The sequence below is a fragment of the Notechis scutatus genome, chromosome 2, assembly GCF_049901735.1.
Source record: "Notechis scutatus isolate UNSWTSFEM ecotype Mainland chromosome 2, rNotScu1.2, whole genome shotgun sequence".
Classification (NCBI taxonomy): Eukaryota; Metazoa; Chordata; class Lepidosauria; order Squamata; family Elapidae; genus Notechis; species Notechis scutatus.
Genome location: NC_142010.1, coordinates 168,588,965 through 168,611,788, shown reverse-complemented (window position 1 = coordinate 168,611,788; position 22,824 = coordinate 168,588,965). Strand labels below are relative to the sequence as shown.

At 37.8% G+C, this 22,824-nt stretch overlaps 1 protein-coding gene across 1 annotated transcript in view; it reads right to left on the bottom strand.

Annotated features, from left to right (window-relative positions):
• The window catches only part of LOC113425237 (transient receptor potential cation channel subfamily V member 6-like), an 89,251-nt gene that overhangs the window by 10,167 nt on the left and 56,260 nt on the right, over positions 1-22,824 (bottom strand). Inside the window, exons 4-14 of the mRNA XM_087957333.1 lie at positions 22,112-22,252; positions 19,697-19,795; positions 18,668-18,843; positions 16,942-17,088; positions 15,296-15,508; positions 12,985-13,071; positions 12,104-12,180; positions 11,835-12,000; positions 9,923-9,989; positions 5,750-6,018; positions 3,552-3,658 (exon numbers count right to left, since the gene is read on the bottom strand). Coding sequence (XP_087813459.1) covers positions 3,552-3,658; positions 5,750-6,018; positions 9,923-9,989; positions 11,835-12,000; positions 12,104-12,180; positions 12,985-13,071; positions 15,296-15,508; positions 16,942-17,088; positions 18,668-18,843; positions 19,697-19,795; positions 22,112-22,252 — 1,549 coding nt within the window. The remainder of the gene's footprint in view (positions 1-3,551; positions 3,659-5,749; positions 6,019-9,922; positions 9,990-11,834; positions 12,001-12,103; positions 12,181-12,984; positions 13,072-15,295; positions 15,509-16,941; positions 17,089-18,667; positions 18,844-19,696; positions 19,796-22,111; positions 22,253-22,824) is intronic.

Below are 22,824 nucleotides of genomic sequence, written 5' to 3'. Positions count from 1 at the left end.
TGCTGTGTTTTATAAATAAGAAAATAAAACACACTCACACCCAGAGAAACAAAAATCACACTGATCAGATGGTAATAATTATAAATGAAATACATTTGAGTCTCCTGGAAATCTATCTAGATGGAGAGTTATTAGCTACAACTGAGCACCTTATAATTGTATTCTAGCAAATATGGGTTAATGTTTCAGGAACTTAAGAACAAAGTTTTTTTTTAAAGTGGAAGACTCCATAATTTCCCTTCAAAGACAACAGTTGGAAGGGCATTCAATTTTGCCAGGTTTGGATTGTTTTGAATTTGGGAATTCAGTCAGTGTTATGATTTAGCTGAAGGCACCATGTCATTCATACAAAATAAACAGCTAGCTAAGCATTTCCAGTACCATATCACAACAGGGCACAATTTTGCTGCTAAATCCAATATACACATATATAACTCCCATATGGAGAGCCAGCTTGGTGTAGTAGTTGAGCTCCTGGCACTGGTGGGATTCAAATTTTTTTACTACTGGTTTTGTGGGCATGGCTTGGTGGGCGTGGCTTGGTGGGTGTGGCAGGCGAAGGGTACTGTAAAATCTCCATTCCTTGCCCACCCCAATAACCTGCTTTCCAGCTCCATTCTCCTGTGCAGGGCAACAAAAGAAGACCCAGCCAATCAGCTGGGACTCGGGAGGCAGAGAATAGATGGGGGTGGGGCCAGTCAGAGGTGATATTGGCCGGTTCTCCAAACTACTCAAAATTTCCTCTACCGGTTCTCCAGGAGTGGTCAGAACCTGCTGAATACCACCTCTGGCTCCTGGGCTAGAAACCAGAAACGGTGAGTTCTAGTCCCATCTTAAGCATAAAGCCAACTAGGTGACCTTGGGCGGTCACTTTCTCTCAGCCCTAGGAAGCAACAAGAGCAAATCACTCCCCAAAACATTGCCCAAAAAACTGCAGGGACTAATTCAGGCAATTGCCAGGAGTCAATAGAACCCAAAGGAATTCTTTCTCAATAAAGATGATGTGGAATTTGACTGGCACAGAATGAAAAGAATTATGCTACAAAATACTAGTGAAATATGTGGAATTAGGCTACAAAACAAGATGCTTGGCATAATCATGAAATGAAGGAGATTATGGATAAAAAATGCATTTAGAAGAGGGATTGCTGCCAAAGAATGGGATGATATGGGTAGTTCTTGACTTACGACCACAATTGATCCCAAAATTTATGTTGTTCTGAGACATTTGTTAAGTGAGTTGTGCCCTATTTTACAACTTTTCTTGCTACAGTTGTTAGTGAATCACTGCAATTGATAGATTAGTAACCTGGTTGTTAAGTGAATCTGGTTTCCCCATTGACTTTACTTGTCAGAAGGTCGGAAAAAGTGATCACATGACCCCAGGACATAGAAAAAGTCATAAGTATGAACCAAGCATCTGAATTTTGATCATACGACCATCATTTTTTGTACTTCGTGTACTGCAAAGGTTGTAACTATGAAAAATGGTCACAAGCCACATTTTTCAGTGCCGTTGTAACTTTGAACGGCTACTAAATCAAGTCAAGAACTACCTGTATATTGCATATTTGCATATTTATTTATTTAATTTATTTGATTTATATTGCCGCCTATTCGCCCAGCCGACTCAAGGTGGCTTACACAATGTAAAATCATAGTTAAAACAAAAAATAAAAACAAAAAGAATAAGAACTAACAAAAAGAATCAAATAAATTAGTAAAGTACAATAGAACAAAATTTGTGAAAACAAACAAAACAAAACAAAAACAAAAACCAACTCCCATCCCCCCACCCCGACGACAGCGGGTCACACTAGCCATTTGATGGGTTCCATCCCTCTCTGGGTTCCCCAGGCCCGCTGGCAAAACCAGGTCTTCAGTGCCTTTCAGAATAGTATTAACGAGGGGGCCATTCTAATCTCTGGGGGAATGATGTTCCAGAGAGATGGAGCCACCACAGAGAAGGCCCTTCTTCTAGGTCCCACCAGGTGTATCTCCCTCAGGGGTGGGACCCACAACATTCCCTGTCTCCTTGCTCTAATGGGTTGGGTAGAAGTCACTGGCAAGAGATGTTTCCACAGATAACCCGGACCCAAGCCATGAAGAGCTTTAAAGGTGGCAAACAGCACCTTGAATTGCACCCGGAAGCAAATTGGCAGCCAATGCAGCTCCTGCAGGAGAGGTGATACATGTGCACACCGGGGTCTGCATAAAACCATGCGGGGTGTTGCCTTTTGCACCAACTGGAGCTTCCGGATGCTCTTCAAGGACAGCCCCATGTAGAGTGCGTTGCAAGACAGGAAGTGACCAGGAGTGACCATTATATACTGTATAATGTACTGATAGAGAAAAGAATCCAGTCAAAGAGAGCAAGAAGTGGTTAAAATGTAAAGGCATTTAAAAAATGAGAAAGATAATGGGAATAGAAAATTGTTTTGGAAGTGAGAGAAAAGGACTGAATAAGACACCTCTAGAAGAATGAGTAGAATTAAGAATAAATGTGATGAGATCATTTGGGATCAATCTAAAATGAGAGAATATTGGAAGGGGTAGTTTAGGGATTTCATGGGAATATTAGACATACTTTGAACAATGGAATTAAAATAAATACTATAAATGTTAGTGTCCAAGAAGAAAAGGAAAGAAAAGGAGGCTTCTAATTATAAAAATGCTGAAAAGTGGTAATTTTAGTATGCTAAGAGATTTGTTGTGATAAATATAAACATTGCAATGTAGTTAAAACAGTTTTTAATATCCTATGTTCTATTGATGCTCCAACTGCTGTTTGGCTCTGGGATTTGCAGCCTAAATATTTTTGATCGATTTGAGCTAAAACAATATGGAATAGCAGAGATACAGTCATCACACATCCTATCAAGTGTCTTACTGTGACATGTGCTGTGTGCGTTGTAAATCTGGCAACCTTTATGCCATGTTTATGGCTTTATGCTCATTTGAGCAACTTCTGCATTTGAAAATATAAGAGCTCCAGTTTAGATCCTGTCCTGAAAACATAAACCTTTTCCCATGAATATATCTTTGCAATAATTACAACGGGGAGGAGAGGAACAGGGAATAAGTACTTTAATGTCATGATCATAATCATATGTATCAGTCTGTCTGTCTGTCTACCTGCCCCCTCTCTCATTTATCCTATCTATCTATCATCAATCATTATCAACATCATTGCCATTGTCTACACACAGACAATGACAATGGTAAACCCACATATTAAGAGAAGTGTTAGTATTTATCACTTGTTTTGTTGGGACAGAAAGCTGGTATTGAGACTGTTCATTCCTAGGTCCAGCTTTTGATGACTATTTCTGTAGCTTTTGTAGTTCTATCATCTGTCTTGCTTCTTAATTCTGCCACTTGTCCATCTATTTGTGCTGTGTTTACGCTTTCCCATATATCCTAAATATCAATTTATTGATGCTATGGGTTCGTTAAGTAAATAGACATTAGTTTAAATAGTAACTAATCCACACACATAATCTCCTTTTTATCATAGAAGATGTACACAAATTACTGATTATGAAACTTACCTCAGATATCTCTGGTTACCTAGCCCATATTCCTTTCCACAGATGCCTAAGCGAGGCCAGAGACATTGTGGGAGTTTGCGCTCTAGCATAATGGTAGTGGAAACAACCTGAAACACACAATTTTAAAAATTGGGTAATCAAAATGTTTTAATTAAGTCAAATGACTCCACTACTATCATATCTGGAACCTTCCTCTTTTGCAATAGTTGAAGAATGTAACACAGACTAAAGAATAACATGATTTTCCATTTTGTAAATCCTATGGAGCAGAGGTGTTATTCAGCTGGTTCTGACCAGTTCTGGAGAACCGGTAGAGGAAATTTTGAGTAGTTCTGGAGAACCGATAGAGGACATTTTGAGTAGTTCGGAGTACCATCACTGACTGGCCCCGCCCCCATCTATTCTCTGCCGCCTGAGTCCCAGATGATCGGCTGGGTCTTCTTTTGTTGCCCTCATAGGAGAACAGAGCTGGAAAGCAGGTTAGTGGGGTGGGGAGAGAATGGGGATTTTATAGTATCCTTCCTCTGGAGTGGTGCGGGAATGGAGATTTTGCAGTATTCTTCCCCTGCCACACCCACCAAGCCACACCATGCCCACTAAGCCACGCCCACAGAACCAGTAGTAAAAAATTTGAATACCATCATTGCTCTGGAGGAGTATGAATATTTGATGGCCATATTAAACAATATTTGGAGACATTGTTCATCCAGTCCTGATGCTTCCAGAACTCTACGTGGAAAGGATTCCATGTAGCTTTTCATTGTTTATTTATCCTGCAGAAGTTTATGGGGTTCTTTGTTGCCCTTAACTTCTACATAACACTCAAATGTCCATATAACTTTGGGTAATATTCCTAAAGCAGGTTTTGGAGTCTCTTAGTGCCAATATGCAACGTACTTTCATGAATTGCAGCATATCCCATAGCTACAAATTTAGGAAATGATCTAAATATGGTCCACTCTGATGGGGACAAGCAGGCTCAGAATAGATTTTCTTTATTCATTCTTCCTCCTTGCTTTGGCAATTTTTTTTCACATTTCGCTTAAAAGTTGACAGGACTTTTTTTTCTCCTCAATTTTTCTCTGATCCGATTATTGCTGTACTAATTTTTTTAAACTATCCCAGCATCCATTGGTCTGGATTTATGTAGATATGATTCTTATCTGCAGGTATGCATAATGCATAAAATACGTACATGTGTATGAGTGAACAAATCTGGAAAGCACATATTTATCTTTTAAAAAACCAAGTTTTACTCCCCCCATTCAATTACTGTATATACTCGAGTATAAGCCTAGTTTTTCAGCCCATTTTTGTGCTGAAAAAATCCCCTCGGCTTATACTCGAGTCAGATCCCTCTGAAAAAAAATGGTGTGGAGTCGCGGCCTCCGGCGGCAGCGACTCCCAACAGCCCAGCCGGGAAGGGAAAGGCAAAAGCGTTTTGCCTTTCCCTTCCCAGGCAGCGGACTGGGGCGCTCCGGCGGCAGCGACTCCCAACAGCCCCAGCCGGGAAGGGAAAGGCAAAAGCGCTTTGCCTTTCCCTTCCCAGCGACGGACTGGGGCCGCACTGGCGGTAGTGACTCCTGACTCAGGGGGCCTCCGAGGGAGGGGAAGAGTGACTCCTGCCTCCGCTGTCATCATCATCTTCTTCTTTTGGGTTAGTGAATCAATTAAACCTTTCATGATAGTGAGATCGTTTCCCAAATTAATTATTTTTATTTTTGAAATTTACCAGTAGCTGCTGCATTTCCCACCCTCGGCTTATACTCGAGTCAATAAGTTTTCCCAGTTTTTTTGTGTAAAATTAGGTGCCTCGGCTTATATTCGGGTCGACTTATACTCGAGTATATACGGTATATACACTTAAAACAGGTATGATTATTGAAATGCTGTTTTCCCAATAATAAACATACAGTTGAAAAGAGTCACTGATCTGTTTGGGATCCTGGAATCACAATGTAATTCCAAATCTAATTCAGAAAGGATACTGAACACACTTTCATTTCAATATTATCATGAGAAGATTCCCCCTTGGTGCAGATTTTTGTTAAATGGACACAAGCACTGTTTCCTGAACTTCTTTTCTACTTGCTTTCATTAGACAGAAATTAACCTAAAGAGAATAATCTATTCAGGTCTCCTCCCCAGTCTGCTCCATCATGTACAATCAGTTAATAGGTAAAAATGCCGTCCCTCACCTGTGCTCTCCAAAGTTCATCCCGTTCATGGGCCACACGCCAGTGAGTATCCCCCATCATGGCAATAAGAAGGTTGAGCATAAGAAGGGCCGCGATAATAGCAAAAGCAGAATAAGTGATGCCGTACATAAAAGGCAAGTCCACCTCATAGTTGGCAGGTCCATCAATGATGGTGAGAAACAGCTGAAATGTGCTGTAGAGTGCCATGGGATAGCTATAAAAATGGCCCAGTTCGTCGGGGTCCTCTGTTTGGAAGATGATGTAAAATGCTGCCAAAGAAAACAAAAGGTCATGAGTTCAGTTTCTAATTAGAAGATGTTCCCTTGTTGAACGTTTGCCATGTGTGAATTTTTGTCTGCTCTCAATATCATTGTGTAGCTGCATTGTTCAGTCGGCCTTCGTTGTTATTCTCCCATTGCATGGACTGGACTGGATTGATTGGACTAGACTGTCAAGAGTGCATGATATAACTGTGATAGATATAGCTAGATAGTAGACAAACAGTCAGATAATCTTTTCCAGACTGAACCAATGACAATTCTCACTGGTTTCTTTTTACAACAATTAATTTCTTGAGAATAACAGGAAGAAGGGGTAACACTTGGAAATGCTGCTAATGAGACAGAGAGACACCATTTGTTCACTCTTCAAATCATTTTTATATGCACTGGTTTTCTCAATCTGATGAAGAGGAAGGCTTTTAGAAATTTTAACACAGAGAATGCTTATATTGTAAGGTTGTAACATGTGGTAAGCATCAGGGGTACCTGGAAATGATTGATTTAACAATGGTTTGGTATGTGAATAAAGCATTTATTTTTATTGTTTCTTCTGTTCAATTGTGTTCAAACTTGGGGACTTCCTGGACAAGTGCATGCAGTTTTCTTGGCACAGTATTTTCAGAAATGGTTTGGCCATTATCCCCTTCCTAGGGCTGAAAGAAAGTGACAGGCCCAGGGTCACCCAGCTTTGAGTCTAAAGCAGGACAACTCCCAGTTTCTAGCTGCTGCCTAAACAGGTTCTCACAAAGTGTTTATTAGAGGTCATTTTATACGATATAATAACAAACTTAAAAAGAAAAGTCAAGATAAAATACACATTATTTTAGATGAGATAAAGAGAAAAGAAGAATTAAAGAATTCTCCAGAGAAGATAAATGTTTCTCAGCAAATTAAGCTTCTACAACAACAATTATCTATGTAAACAGTAAGAGAAAAGGAAATAAAAATGAATTATGCAAAAAAATAAAAATGTGTTTGCAAATAAAGCAGTGGTTAGCATATAAATTACAAAAAGAAAATGATATTTAAATTACAAGAGGTATGAATGGTCAATGCGGCCATACAAAAGTATTTCATCAATATTATTTTAATTTGCATAAAAGAAGTGACATCTCTCTAGAGAAAATAGATGAATATCTAAGGAAACAAAATTTACTGATGATTACAGAGGAATAGACACAAGATTATGAATTGACCTATAGTAATAAGGGAAGTTTCTGAGGCTACAAAAATGATTAAACTAAGAAAAGGGCCTAAACCAGATGCATTATCAGGCTCTTATTATAAAAGTTTTGAGGATGAACTTTTACAGTCTTTTACAAAACACAATTAATTCAATTCATAGAACAACATGTGGCTTTTAAATTTGTTCATGTATGTATTCTATTGTGCATGATGTACGATTGAGGATAATAATCAAATCTACATATATCCAGATCTAGAATGCTAGAATGGTCTTTAAAAATTAGTATAGTAATAATTTGATTGGAGAAAAATTGAGGAGAAAAAAAAAGTGCTGTCAATTTTTAAGGGAAAAGTGAAAAAAATACAAAAGAAAAGTCTGAAGAAGGAGGAAGAAAAATGCCAAATAATTAGAAAGAGGTCAATATGTCACATTAAGAGGGAGAAGATTTGGCTTTAACAAGAAATCATAGGGCAATAGCTATAAGTTGTTCATAAAGATGGACTGATAGAGTGGAAATAATTTTGCAAAAATGTATTCATGAGGATCAATGTCAGGTTTTATCTAAAAGGCAATTAAAGATCAATGCACCGGGCATTTTGGGATTCTTGGGCAACATAATGCAAAACAAGCTGAAAAGGCTTTTGACAATTTGACCTGAGCTTCCTTATCTAAGTATCTGGAAGATACAAATTTTAGAAAGTCCTTTATAAAATGGATAAGATAGATCTATACTTCATAGAAAGTACAAATAATCGTTGTTGATGAAAATCTAACAAAAGAAAAAAAAGTCATGTAAAGTACAAAAATGAACAAGGCAGGGATGCCCACTCTTCCCTCTCTTGTTTATTTTAGTTCTAGAAATATTGAATAAGGAAATAAGGAACCGAGATAAGAAAAGATGTGAAGATTTTGAGAATAAATGTTTTAAAAAAAGAAACTTGTAAGTAAAGAATTTTTCAGATGACTTGGTATTGCTTCTGGAAGATGCTTTAAAGAAAATTGAACTATTATTGGGTACATTTTAAAAAAAATTGGTGCATTGACAGATTTTAAGATTAATTTAAAAAACTGAACATGTTAATGAAAAATAAAATAGAAGCTCAAACAAAATTGATGAACAGGTTTTAACTCTGAGAAGTAGGTTAATATTTGGGTAACATGTCAAATATGAACTATGTTATTTCAACATAGCTTTTGAAATTAACTTAAAAGTTATTCTACAATGGGAGAAATTACAATTGTCATTCCTGGGGAGAATGTATGCAACAAAAAATGAATATTCTACCTAGAATGATACTTTTTGTTTCATTCAAAAACTCTTTTGACAGATGAACCATTTAAAAAGTGGCAAAAGGAATATTTAAATTTATGTGGCAGAGGAAAAATACAAGTTAAATATAAGGTGCTACAAGACACAAAGGAAAGAGGAGGGCCATGTTTATCAGATTTGAAACTGTGTTTTAGAGCTTGCTATTTGGTTTGGATGAAAGAATAGATGGGTTTTTGTTTTTTTTGAGAAATAGAAGACTTTTAAAGTTAAGAGAACATGACTTGAGATTTGAGTGGCATGGACAAAATCAAGGTCAATTTGGATTTTAAAAAACCATTATGCTAGACATGCTACATTTAAGAACATAGATACAAACCCAGGTTGTGCCCCAAAATACCCTTGTGGCGTTCAGCAAAAGAAGGACATTACAGGAGGAAATGATAGGGGAAAAACAAATGGTTCACTTATTGTGAAAAAACAGAATTTTGTCAAAGAACATTCAGAATAAAATCAAGAGAATAACTGGTAGCAAAGGTTTATAATGGTCAACTTTCCTCCTATTTGCAATTACTAGAAATATTGAAAAAAAAATACTTTGAAAAACTGTATGGTTTTAAACATTCTAAGATTGAGATAGAACTGTGTATAAAAGAACATGTAATTATTAAAATGTATAAACTTATTGAAATTTGTAAATTTTTATATTCTTAAAAAAATTAAAAATGACATTGAGGGATTCCTAGTATTACAGTTTTATGAAATACCACATATCTTTGTGGCACTGAATTAGGTGACAAAAATGCAAAAACACTTTAGATTCCATTTTGTGAATTGATACATTAGGATAAGCGGCACAAGAAAGGTTAAATATCCAGCCAGCTTAAGATAGGCAATGGTAATCTGTTGCAGTAAAATCTATGAGTCTTATGGCAGGTTGATGTCTAATCAATTACTCTGCCATTCACTTCCATTAATCATAACTTATTTTATCAGACTCATGAAGCTATCACCTTAAGCAATAAATTAAATAGTTTATTATCTGACAACACAGAGAAAAAGAAGATAGAGACTGCAAGAAGAAAATATTTTCACAGCATAGCAAGGAACCAGTTCCAGCCTTAGGAAATTTTTACAGAATATAGAACCCAATCAGATAAACATATTGCAATCCAATATAAAATGGTGAGAGGCTCCCTCTTTTTTCCATTATTATAATAACTATTAATTTCAAGATGACATTATACTATTTATATATAAACTTCATATTATTATTAGTTGATAGCATAAAAACAAAAGGAAAAGTCAAAGATATGGCAACAACAGAAGATATCCTATAGCCAAGAGGAAGGAATTTTTTTAATATTCCCATTCTGAAGTGCTACACTTTGCTTTGTAAGTCAAGCTCACAAGAATGTGGTCTAGAATATGTCACCTACCAGATGCAAACCCAAGGATGACCACGGCCATGAGCCAGCAGAAACGGAGGAGGTCTCCAAATATCATCTAGGGAAAAAAACATACAGTGACTAAGCAGCTTTTCCCTCTCACAAAACTATACCCAAGGAACAGCATTCTAGATCAAGATCAAGATGCTCTGGATTAAACTGTATCATTCCAGTCCCATTCCAACTTCAAGGGATCCGTATCTATTTGCTTCTAAAGGCCATGCTACTTAGGAATTGTGGCTGCTGAAATCTAACCCATCTGAAGGGTCCCAGGAAAAGGTCATCCTGACCTCAAACCTTAGTTTAGAAATCAGAATTTTGGAAACAGCCATTTCAACATGAACATGTTTAGTAGTGAAACTGAAGCCCTATAAAATAGCCCTGATATATGGAAGTTCAGTAATGGAATGAGGAAACAGGATTATCTTCACTGTGGCATTTTAATTATTTGTTTTAGACAATTTTGACATTTTCCGTCAATCAAATCCCAGCTGTTCTTCAATACAAATTTTCAGAAATTTTCACTCAATCTGTATCTCTGCTGAGTTTTGTCTGCCTCGGTTCTATCTTTTTGCTTGCAGGACTTTTCTGGTATATTCTCATTTTATGGATTGCTCCTGTTTCAAGTTGCTACAGGAAAGCATATGAAGATGGAAACAGTTCACACATTTGCCTCTTTTATTTGTATTAGGATTTTATAAAGCCATTATGGTTAGCAGATTTGAACAGCTTTTCGTTCCCTTTACCTTGTCAAAGTATTTATCAAATTCTTTTTCAGTGCCATTTAGGCTGGTGGCCATTACTGTAACATTTATTTTACTGCACTTTTCTACTGAACTACTGAACTCCAGCTGCTCAATATTTGCTTCTGTCTGTCTTGAATTTATTACCAATCAGGGTAGAAAGAAAACAGCCAAGCAATCTAAATTCACAATGAAAATGAACTGTGCCCTTTAAGTATTCAACATAGACAAACACAAACTTCTGAAAGGGCCCTAGAATATTCAAAACTATGAAGTCCCTTTACCTCTGCTATCTCCTTTCTACTCCCATTCTAAAAGGATGGGGAGCAGTGGGAGAGAGAATTGCAGAACAGTCAAGATTCCAAGAAGTGGAGAGCTTCCTTGAAGACGGAAATGCATCCTCCTTTGCAATAGAAGAGAAATGAATGAATGATTGACAGTAGATGATAGACTGAATACTGAGTGAGAGAAAGCTTACTTAAAGGAGAAAGTTAGTTTCAGGAAGTTTTTTAAAGGGAAGCTGTACAATTAATGATATTAGAAGTGATTGGTATTTCATATAACTGTTCCAGTTAGAAATTCAGAAATATTTGAATATATGAAAAATATCAGTACATCTCACTCTCCTTGCTAGATCCAAAGAATAGCTGCAAAGATATGGAGAGAAGAGTCCTATTTTTCCTTACTGTTGAATAGAGGATGACAGATTAAGCTGGCGAGAGCTGGGATAAACCTAAACACAATCTACAGATGAGGGCCTGGGAGAGAATTCCAAGATAGATATTCACATATTTCTCACTTGTTAAATGAAGACTGAAACTTAGATCAGAAGCTGGTGATAGCTAAAGAGATGATAGATAGATAGATAGATAGATAGATAGATAGATAGATAGATGATAGATAGATAGATAGATAGATAGATAGATAGATAGATAGATAGATAGATAGATAGATAATCTTTATAATACTCATAGAGGGTGGTATAAGGACTCCTGTCTTAGGTAGGAGGCTGAACTAGAAAACTTCCAAAGCCCCTTCCAGCCCTATAATTCTATGATTCTATCACCTTCTGATTTGTGATGAAAAAATATTGCCAGAATCAGTGCATCAGCATATCCTTCTTCATCTAAGAACATCATCTTTTGTAGACAATCGCTTACTTTTTGTATCATGATGGTAAAGGGCCCAAGCATCTGAAATCCTCGTGCAAAGTACATAATATTGCACCAGCCAAGCACCAGAGCCAGAGACATTGGTACAACTTCTCCATTGGTGCTAGTGAGGCGCATCACCATGGTCAGCAGAATCATGCAGGCATACACAATGCTGTAGAGAAAGAAACAACAATGAAGAACAGAATATGTGCAGGTTTTTTTTTTTTTCTGCAGTAACATTTAACAGCAAGCCAACCACTAAAAAATAAACTTACATGATGGCATGGAAAGGTCCTCCAAGGATAGTTTGCCCAAAGTACTTGGTAATTCCAAATCTGAAGGTATCTGGAATCTGGAATAAATCCATTGATCAATGGTGTGCTCTGCTTAAAAACAATTGGCGCATTTTCTCACGAAAGAAAGAAAGAAAGAAAGAAAGAAAGAAAGAAAGAAAGAAAGAAAGAAAGAAAGAAAGAAAGAAAGAAAGAAAGAAAGAAAGAAACCCCAAAGTCAAAGAAACTCAGTGATACAACATTTTTTTTCAATACTAGAATCTGAATGAATTATCTGGACTGCAACCACATGCTGACACCTTCTCCTTCATTTTGGAGAAGTCACTCCCTGATGTCTATGGAGATTCTCAGTCATTCATGTCATGGTTGTCCCAAAGGTACTTTTTCAAGAGGTAACTGGACTTTCTGGTTTTTCTTTGAAGATGTTTCGCTTCTCATCCAAGAAGATGACCTTAAACTGTCATGTTTCACTTATTCAGAGCTGAGGAAACTTCTTGGATGAGAAGCGAAACATCTTCAAAGAAAAACTAGAAAGTCCAATGTCTCTTGAAAAAGAACTCTTGGGTCCCTCCCTGATGCAAAAACGATGGATTCAAAATGCCTGTGACTTCTGCATAGGCAAAGCTTTAGGATTTCTTAGTTAAGCACCTACAATATTACATTATAGCTTAGCACTGCACTAGGTTAGGATCTAGAATGTACATTGTAGCAGCCTTCAAATAGAGGTCAGAGGATTTAGAAAGAACTTATGTTAAACAATATTGCTAATCCTATTATAGAATGCTTCTTCTGCTGCTCAGTTGCTTTCTACTCAAGGTTTTTTTTTCACATAAAGATTGGAGAAGGATAAACATTGCTCTTACCTCCAATATCAATATCACAATGGCTCCAACAACAGTGATCAACTCACCAACAAGTCTGTGCTTATCTTCAGAAGTAATATAAGACTCCTGAAAAGGAATGCAAACCCATATTGATTAGGAGCATCACAACCTCAAGAATTAATATTTCAAGGATCCAACTTCCTTGTTTTATGGATTTAGACCAAGGTGGCAATGATGATCAATAAAAGTGGAGAGTGAGAATATATCCAGGACTGCACTCCATCATCACGTCAGAGAAACAATATTAGTGACTACTCATCAATTTGCCTTTTTCTTGGAGACTTCACAATCTGTACATCTCCCAAAAAGTTAGTGGATAAGCACAAGACTGGCAAAGTGGAATCCACCCAATGGTTCTAGATACAGTTGCTGAAAACTACATAATTACTTTGATTATCACTCATATCACTCTAAAGTTTTGAAGAAGCGGGTGTGTGAATAGCAGGAAACTTAGAAACCTGAATCCTGCAGGATTATTTAATAATGTGAGCTAATGTGCTTTTCAGCTGGGAATCCCACTAGTAGTCAACTTTCAGAATTAATACAGTTCCAAGCAAAGTGAGCCAGCTGCCTGACATTCTGATAACTTAAGGAAGTTTGACTTCATCTCTGCTGTGTCCATCTATCTGCCTCTCTTTCTTTAAAAAAAGGAAAAAGACTTCAACTTCCTCATACTCAGGAGATTAAATGCTAATGTTTCCTGTTATGACAATGGAAACTAAGCCTTTCAGAAGTAAAATTGTGACAGATGACAACAGAAATTAGTGTATTAGGTGACAGTGATATTTTAGAGAAAGAGAGAGGCCAAATTCAAGGGAAAGAAACTCTCAATGTACTGATGAAAAACTATGCTATGGGAAGTCAGTTGTTTATTAAGAATATTCAACTATTCAACTTTAGGGATCCTTTGTTTATCTGACTATTGAAAAAGAGCCTCATGAATTTAATGTGCAGATTTGCAAGGAGTCTTCACACATTTGACTGAATTTGCTTATAGTTCTATTTAAGACTGGGAAGACTGTTGTGGGAGAAATAGGCATAAATGAATACCCATATCTCCTACCAACCTTTACTGCCACAATTTAGTGCTAAATGAATTGAAGCCTTGCATAAGGTCATTACAATCTACAATATGGTTCGTGTAGAGAATCCCCTATTATTTGATAAACACAGAAAATAAAGGCTGCACACATATTAGTACAACCACAGTTTATAGTCAAAGAAGCTCTTAAGTGCAACGGCTGTGCCATTCTACTTCCTCACAGGAGCATAACAGCAGCACATGGGTAATGGAAAACCTCCTACCATATTTCTGTACATGTTTCAATTTTGCCTAAATTGTGTTCTCTCATAGTCAAGTCATTAACTGCCACACTCGCTAAAGAGCAATTTTCAGGGAGTCTTCTGAATTGTTATCGTTTGTTTGGAAAATCCATCAACTGAACTAATAGTGTCCACACTTTTCCCTCTAACTACCAATTTGCCTGTTATTATTTGAGCTGATGCCAAGCTCAAGACGCTGCAGTGGGAATAAACTTCACAGGGTACTGAGAAATTCTGAATGAATATGCACAGAATTGCTGTATAGAGCACCAACTTGTTATTGCAGGGGTTTCCCCACCCAATTAAATTAAATGGACAGTGCCACTACTTTTTGCCTCCCAGGCCAATTGTTCTCCAGCCCTTGGTTATATCTGGTTGTGCACTATCTTTGGAGAAGTTGTTTCTCCCAGGGGTGGGATTCAAATTTTTTAACAACCGGTTCTGTGGGCATGGCTTAGTTGGTGGGCGTGGCTTGGTGGTCATGTTATTGGCTGGGTGTGACCAACTCAACATCACTCACATCGAGGCACACATCTCCTTGCCTAGCCTCTCATGACTGTGGGGATGCTGCAACAGTTGTAAGTGTGAAAAATTGTCATAAGTCACTTTTTTCAGTGCCATTGTAACTTTGAATGGTCATCCACACAAGCAAAGTATCAGCAAAGGAGGAAAAAAAACAACTCCAGAGACGTTCCTGAGACAGGAAGTCTAGTCCTGCCAAGAATGTAATAAGGGTTAACGGAGAGGCAGTTTCTGTAAGCAACACCAGAATGTTTCCTTCCTGCCTTCCTTACAGGATTAGGCCAGTAATTTCTTCTAACAATCAGTTCTCTGAACTGCTTAGAATGTTAACAACCGGTTCTAGTGAATAGGTGCAAACTGGTAGAATCCCACCCCTGGTTTCTCCTGGAATTGAAAATTGTAAATGATTTTTACATTTTTAATAGATTCGTGTTAAAGAACCTACCTGCAAAAGTTTCTGAACATAGATTGTGTTATCTCTTTCATTTGTTTTGTTGAAGCTTCGGTCTTTCAGGGGTCGGTAGACACAACACATTGTGAAGCAAATCATGTACAGGACGTAAAATAAGGCCAGAATACAAAAATATGGCCGTCCGTATTTATTCCACTTCAGGCTTACCAGCTCATTCACAGGAGTAAGGTCGAGGATTCTTCGGGCCTGAGGGATGTAAAATAGCCTGTGTTCAGCCTTTTTAATCTTACAAACAAATAATTCTCAAAGACAACAAAAGCAACCTCTGAAAATGAAGGGGGTAGTTGGATTATTTTTAAAAGACGGTGTTACTCCTGGAGAATATATTGAAAGATCCAGTTTCTCATTATCCAGTTTCTCATTACATTGGGAAAGAGCACTGGAGTCCTTGCTAGAAGTCTTCAGTATGTAAAAATGGAAATGGATGGTGCCAATTATGAAGTTGGTAAGGATGAAGATGCAAAAGCAGAACATAGCTTGAAGATGTGTGAGATCTTCGAGGAAGGCAGATGACCGTTCAGGGCTGAAATACACTAAAAATGACACCCACCAAATCCAGTTCATATGCTGGTTGGTTGCATTATTTCCTTCAATTCTTTTAAATATTGCATATTCAAGCAGTATGACCATAAGAATGTCATAGGATAACACAAATGTGCCCTTAATGTAAGGCAACGATAGCAATAGCAATAACATTTAAACTTATATTCAGCTTCATAGTGCTTGATAACACTCTCTAAGACAGGGGTCCCCAACCACCGGGCCGCGGACCGATACCGGTCCGTGGAACATTTCCTACCAGGCCGCCGGTTTGCTGGGCGCTGCCATCTTGTTTGACGAGAAAGTGCTTCCGGGTGAGCTTTTCCGGTTGGAAAGCGGCGTTTGGGTCCTGAAGGAATCCTCGTGCCTTAGTTTCATCGAAGGTGGGGGGGCTTCGAATGAAACTAAGACGCGAGGATTCTTTCAGCACCCAAGGCAAGGCGAGCCGAGCGACCGTCCCGAAGCCGTCCCGAAGTGAAGCCCATCAACAAAGGTACAAAGGAGGAGTTGAAGGTGGCGGGGAGAAGCGGGGGACGGCTGGCTGGCCGGTCGCTTGGCTCGCCTTGCCTTGTCATGCGTGCTGATGCTGGTACCGGGCCGCGGATCATTTTGTGATGCCGATACCAGGCCGTGGCACAAAAAAGGTTGGGGGCCACTGCTCTAAGAGGTAGAAGGCTGAGTCAATCTTGAGCCAGTTAGGATCAAACTCCTGGCAGTGAGCAGAGTCAGCCTGCAATATTGCTTACTGCTTCACCAGATAATTGCCTAATATTTACTGAAACCCTTTGTGGGTTTTGGATCACAGGGTGACTTTAAGAAAGCTGTTCCATTCTTTGGAGATCTTATTATATGAGAGCTCATTAGTCAGAAACTCTCCAGATACCTGCCACAAAATCTCTAACCTATTGCAGACGTCGAAGGCATCCCACACTCTCTTATGGATACACTTTGAAAAATCAGTTGTAGAAAAGAATCTGTATTCAGAAAAGATGGTCTGATCTGACTGAATAAATCTGGTTCTCTACTAAAAAGCCACTTTGAGAAGAAACATCCAGCAGCCCCTCCTTTCAACATAATACCTCTCTTTTTTTTGTGGTGACAATAAGTTCCAGAAGAGACTGATCATCTCCCCATGAATCAATTTCCGTAAGGTCATACAAGGTAGACGTCAAAGTCCCAAAAGTCCATAGGACATGTTTTCTTCTTTGCATTAGGTGGTTGAACAGCTAATTTGAGGAAAAGAAAAGTTTCAGTCAGCCTGGACGCTTGCTGTTGAAGGGGGTATTTGCTCCCACAACCGATATCTGTCATATCGCTTCTCTCTTTTAATTTATCAAAATGCAAGCTAATACAAAAGTTAGAGAATACAATAAAACTATCAATAATATGGCTTACACAGCGGGATTCACAGAAGTTTCCCTACATTTAACTAGCCTGACTATTTGAAGGATTGTCTGTCTCCTGTAGTTTGTCTGCTCTGCACATTCTACTCTTCTTTAAACTAAGGGTGATATGGAAGAAAATTGTGTTTTTCTCTCAAATGAGTGTTGTTTGCTTTTTTTTTAATTTTGTGGAACAGCCCAGAGTATAAACTTTTACCTTGAAATGTAGATTCCTGTCCAGAGAATGCATGTCAAATAGGCTATGCTGATACCTATATTTAATGCAGCTTTAATGTAACATCCTAAGCTAGTAGGTTAGGGTCCCTAGCCTTTAGTTTTGTTTCAGAAATAAATGTTTGCCCTGATGGTCCTTTTTGGCCAGGTATTTGGGGTTTCTTTTATTAAGTCAAATCATTTAATTTTTTTATAGTACAGCAGGTCAGAAAGACTGATGTAATTGTACTGGATTAGAACCAAGGAGATCCTGAGTTTGATTCTAATCACAAATCACTAGATTTGATTAACCACTATCTCTCAATTTGATTTTTCACTGGGCTTTTATAATGAGGAAAATATAGAGCAGAAAGCTCTATGGATGCCAACCTGAGCTCTTGAAAAAGAATTATATCAATCAAATAAATGAATAAATAAAATAAAAGGGTCAGGAAAAAATGTTGATTAAAATGCATATAGGTTGGATTTCAACACTTTCAGTGATGTTCTAGAAAATTAAGATCTAGTTTTTGATTGAAGAGCTCCAAAACAGAGGCGCTTTCAGCAATCAACCTTTAAAAACCTAACTCCTGAAGTATGGGGTATGGGGTGAGGGAAGTATCGTTTTACTGCCTGCCAGAAGGGAGCCATGAAGAGGCCAATCAAGGTTGAGATACAGCAATACGTTGTTTTTCTCCTTGGTGGAGCCCTTGCCAAGCTCACAACATATCCACCTCCATTTTTACAAGGAAAGAGATGATTGATAGTCTTCCCTAGAAGATTTTATAGATACACTTCCAAGAAGAGCAGTACTGGCTGTGATAAGAAATAGGATTTGGTATCATCATTATGCAAGCTGAGCTGAGGGCTTTCAAAGGAAATATAGCAGGATTTCTCTCACTCATTTTGTCAGCTCAGGGATCTTCCCCACCTTCATCCAGAGAGGTTTTAAATTGGCAAAACATTCTGGAAAATGGGTCCAGAAGTGGGACAAGATCACAAAACTCTCACTGCCTCACTGGACTTAAGAGACAACAATCTGAACCATCTGGATGTTCATGGAATATACATCACTTGTAGCTTTTATTTGTTTTAGAGTCTTACAATTTTATTGCAGGGTTTGAACACCTTTAAATCCTTCCTGAAAAGGGGGCACTTACTTCCAACAAGAAATGATAAAAACGAATGGTAGAGAAACCACTTTGCTTACCACAGTGTTGCCTTCTACCCCAGCCAGCTTAAATGGGGTGAATCCCTCATAATTGAGGACTGCATCCGGGTCCCCCAGACCCTTCCCTTTCTTGTCATAGCAAAGGAGAAGATCGTATATTTGACATGCGGATGCCTTGTTAGGCTGGAGGATTAAGATGTGGAAGACTGAATTACCTATCAGGAATTAAACAGAAACAGAAATTAAGTTCATCTCTGTATCTTAAGGAGAAATCGAGAAATCATTGATCCCTGTTCAGACTCTTCAATCTTCTTTCTTTTTGGCTTAGTGGGAAAAGGAGTCCAACGATTAAAAAATAAAGAATGGAGTTTCCTGCATTGAATATTTTTGCCAAGAAAGTTTTGGCTGCTGTATGATTTGGAATAGACTTTTTAATTGTTTAAATTAACAGATTCCAGGCCAATTTACTTAAACAACAGAGTCAGTCAAACTAGCAGTAGCTAGTTTGTATCATTCTGGATAACCAGTGGAGAATGTATCATTATAGTATGAAATATTCAGCATCTCTCTTCATAAAAAAGCAAATACGATACAGAAAAGGATCTTCTAACACATTATGTATTTAAATCCTTGCGTTCTGAAGTGATAATTGCTGAACAAGGTGATTCTTCGGAACACGTAGCTTGGCTCTTACAGCTAGTTTAGATCATCTGCATTTTTTTCCAGCATATACCTATAACAATCTCACGCCTTTACCCAATGCAACTGATATGATGATTTTCCATGAACAGCAACAGTTATGTGAATATTTTTGGGGAGGGAGGACAAAGAAATGCAACCTGAAGCCAACACGCTCCCTCAATCTCCCACAAACCCTCTATAGATCGGAAAGGACCACCGTAACAGAGCAGTTGACTTGGAAGTATCTGTCTACATCTGCAGTGTAATATTAATGGCAGGAGATAAGAGAAGGAGTTTGTCTTACACAAGGGAAGAGTTGCATAAAGCACCTTCTCATCCCACATGCATGCCCTTAGGGTAAGTGTAGAGCCTTTGAGGAAGGCATACCTAGAGAATCCTGAACTCGAATCTTAGCGCCATTTTCAATCAGCAACTGGACAATGGCTTCATTCCCAGAACATGCTGCAAATGACAAAATGTGTTCCCCTAAGAAAGGAAGAAAGGAAGAAGGAAGAAAAAGAAAAAGATTATTTTTGTTCAATATTTAAGCTTAAAAAATCATTGGGCAACATATCCAAGATGAAAATAATATATACATGCACACATACACCCTATGTATACATACTGTATATATGTGTATATATATTGTGATAACATATTTATATTTCCTTATCACTGTACCAATATCTTTTTATTATTATACCACTCAGTTAAGAAAGATTCCCTTTACTCTAGTCTCCACTGTCATTAAACTAATCCAAATAACCTCTGAGAATGCACATTTCCCAACAGAATTGGAAATTAGTTGGAATATAAGCAGCCAGAGGAGGAATAGGATGGCAGAATCTGGAGATATCCCCTTTCATTCACACTCTCACTCTGGAGTGTTACAATTTACTCACAGTGAAGATTAATGAGGAGTCATTACTAAAATGCTTGAAAATTGATCTATTAAGTATAGCTTAATTATGGTCTGAAACAGGTAATGAGGGAGCTCGCTAATCATAGCATGGCCAATCTTCAGCTCCACTGCAGCCAACTGGGAAATCTGGATTTCTGTTGGCTGGGTATTTAGCTGCTGTTGGGAAAAAAAGAGAGTCTCTGAATCAAAATACTAGAGGAAACCAGAGGTGGAACAGCTTGCTAATAGCTAAAATAGATCCATTTGTCTGAATTGTAGTGGAATTCAACTGAAGAACATGACATCCTTAGGGAAAGTGAGAGGTAATAGCACATGGACACACAACTTACTGCTAGGTCAACTTACATCTGCTACATTTGTAGTTCTTGTTCTATGGACTTAACTTTTTTTTTTTTTTTGCTTTTAAAAATGCACAAATTCCAATAGACCTTTAAAATCACATTTTCTCTCAAAATAAGCAACTTTAAAAACATCTTTTGGAAAAAGAAGATTCAGGAAGCATGAAAGCGCCTGTTCTTGTTCACATAGCAGATCAAATTAGTTCTTGATTGGAATTCCTGCTTTGTTTCTATCAGGTTTAAACCAATGTGGCTTCCTCTAAACAGGCTAGGAGTTGGTAGCGTGAATTCTCCATTAAGAGATCCTCAACACACTTCCCTCTTCTTAATGATATTTCCTTGGGGAAAGCCAACAATAGCCATTTCAGAAAGGAGTGTAGCTGCTTCCCTAGTCCTGACTAACTCTTACCTCAATCAAGAATTCATTATGAGATCTTTCCGTTAGTCTCTTCAGTGGGAACAGAACAATAACAGAACTACCTGATACAAACATTGCAAAAGCTATCGAAATAATGCAGTCTGACGGCTGTTTCAGAATAGTTTGTTTTCAAAAATAGGCAGTGATAGTAGAATTACAGACTACTATGAGAAGAAAAGATACTTCTGTTCTATTTGATGCGGGTTTTTCCTTCTTATGTAATAGGCTACATTTCTCTTAAATGAGAAAGCTCTGTTTGCTAAAGATATTTAACACAAATTAATTAATTTTGTCTTATGGGACAATATTATCATTGCCTTTTTATTAATTTATTTTAAAATGTTACTTCAACTCTGCCACCATCAAATCCTTGGCAATCTATAGGCTATATAAATAAAAATTGAAATATCCATGCTGAAGTTAAAACCAATCAAAACAGCCATAAGGATAATAACAATAAACAATACCCCTCATAGAAACAAAAACAAGAATAAAAAATAGAATAAGAGCAAACTTTTTAGTCACACATATATCCCTAGACATGAAAAAAAACCCAACATACTTAATCTCACTGTTACTATTGTTTTAAATGCTTAGACAATCCTTAGTGTTGACCTGGGCAGTTAGATTCAAATGGGTAGCTGATCAATTGGTTAAGTGGGAATGAGAAAATATTCTTAGATTCTCTTTTCTACAAAACTATTTTGAAAAGGCAACACAACAATCCTGACCTTCTTTATATCTGATCTCTTTTGGTTGGCTGATGACTTCATGCTCCTCAACGGAGGACTGAGTTGTGAAAATGGGCAGATAAAAAGAGCTGCCCGTGCCAGATCAGGTGCCATAGGCTGAATTCCTGTTATTTTTATAGATTTTCCAAATAGCCTTGCCCCTCAAAGCAACCCCCCTGACCCCAAGTTAAGCATGTTAAGCAAGTTAAGCATGTGGACTTTTAGTTTACAGAGGAATGATAGTTGAGAGGACTACTGTTTCAGAGAAGAGCACTTTCTGTCTCAGAAAGAGGTGGGTGCAAGGGACAGAATGTTCCTCCTTACCACAGTGTTTCCTCTATACAATGCAAATTGCAGATTATTCACACAGAAGGTATTTGACCGCCAACATACCAAAATAGAAAAGACTGTCACTTCTTCTCCTGAAAACATATCCAGTAGCACGAGGTTCATTCACGTCTGCTCCTTTCTCAAGTAAAGCTTTAACCAGGCCCAAGTTTTTGTTTACCACAGCTATGTGAAGAGCTGTCTCCCCTGTAATACACAACATTAACAAAAACCCTTGTAACATCTTGAAATTCCACATGTGTGCATTTGTGTGTGCATGGATATATGTATATGTTGTATATGTATATATAAGCATGCGTAGTCATGCATTTACATGAACTATTTCATCATATTCTCATGGCCTCTGGTGACACTGATTTCAGAAAGTCATGAAAGGTTATCAACAGTCTTTTTCAACTCAGATTTTTTGAACTGAATTCCTTGATGGATCAAGAAGAGCTATTAGCCACTGATCTTAATTAATAGAGCTCAGTTTTTCTTATGAAAATGGATCGCCTGAGGAGGCATTTCCTGTCTGTTTTATTAAATCTATACCCCACACCCCACACCCCTAAAAGAAGTTGGCATCTACAGGAAAAGCTCTGCAACAAGAAGTAGTAGGCTTATACAAAAGGCAAATATTGGCTGGATGTTCAAAATTAAGAGTAGGGCTGAAATAATTGTCTGCACTCTAGCCAAAAGATTGACTTCTGGACCACAGAGAATTTCATCTGGCCCATCATATCTACATGTACTCTTCTTTAATTCAGATTGCTCTA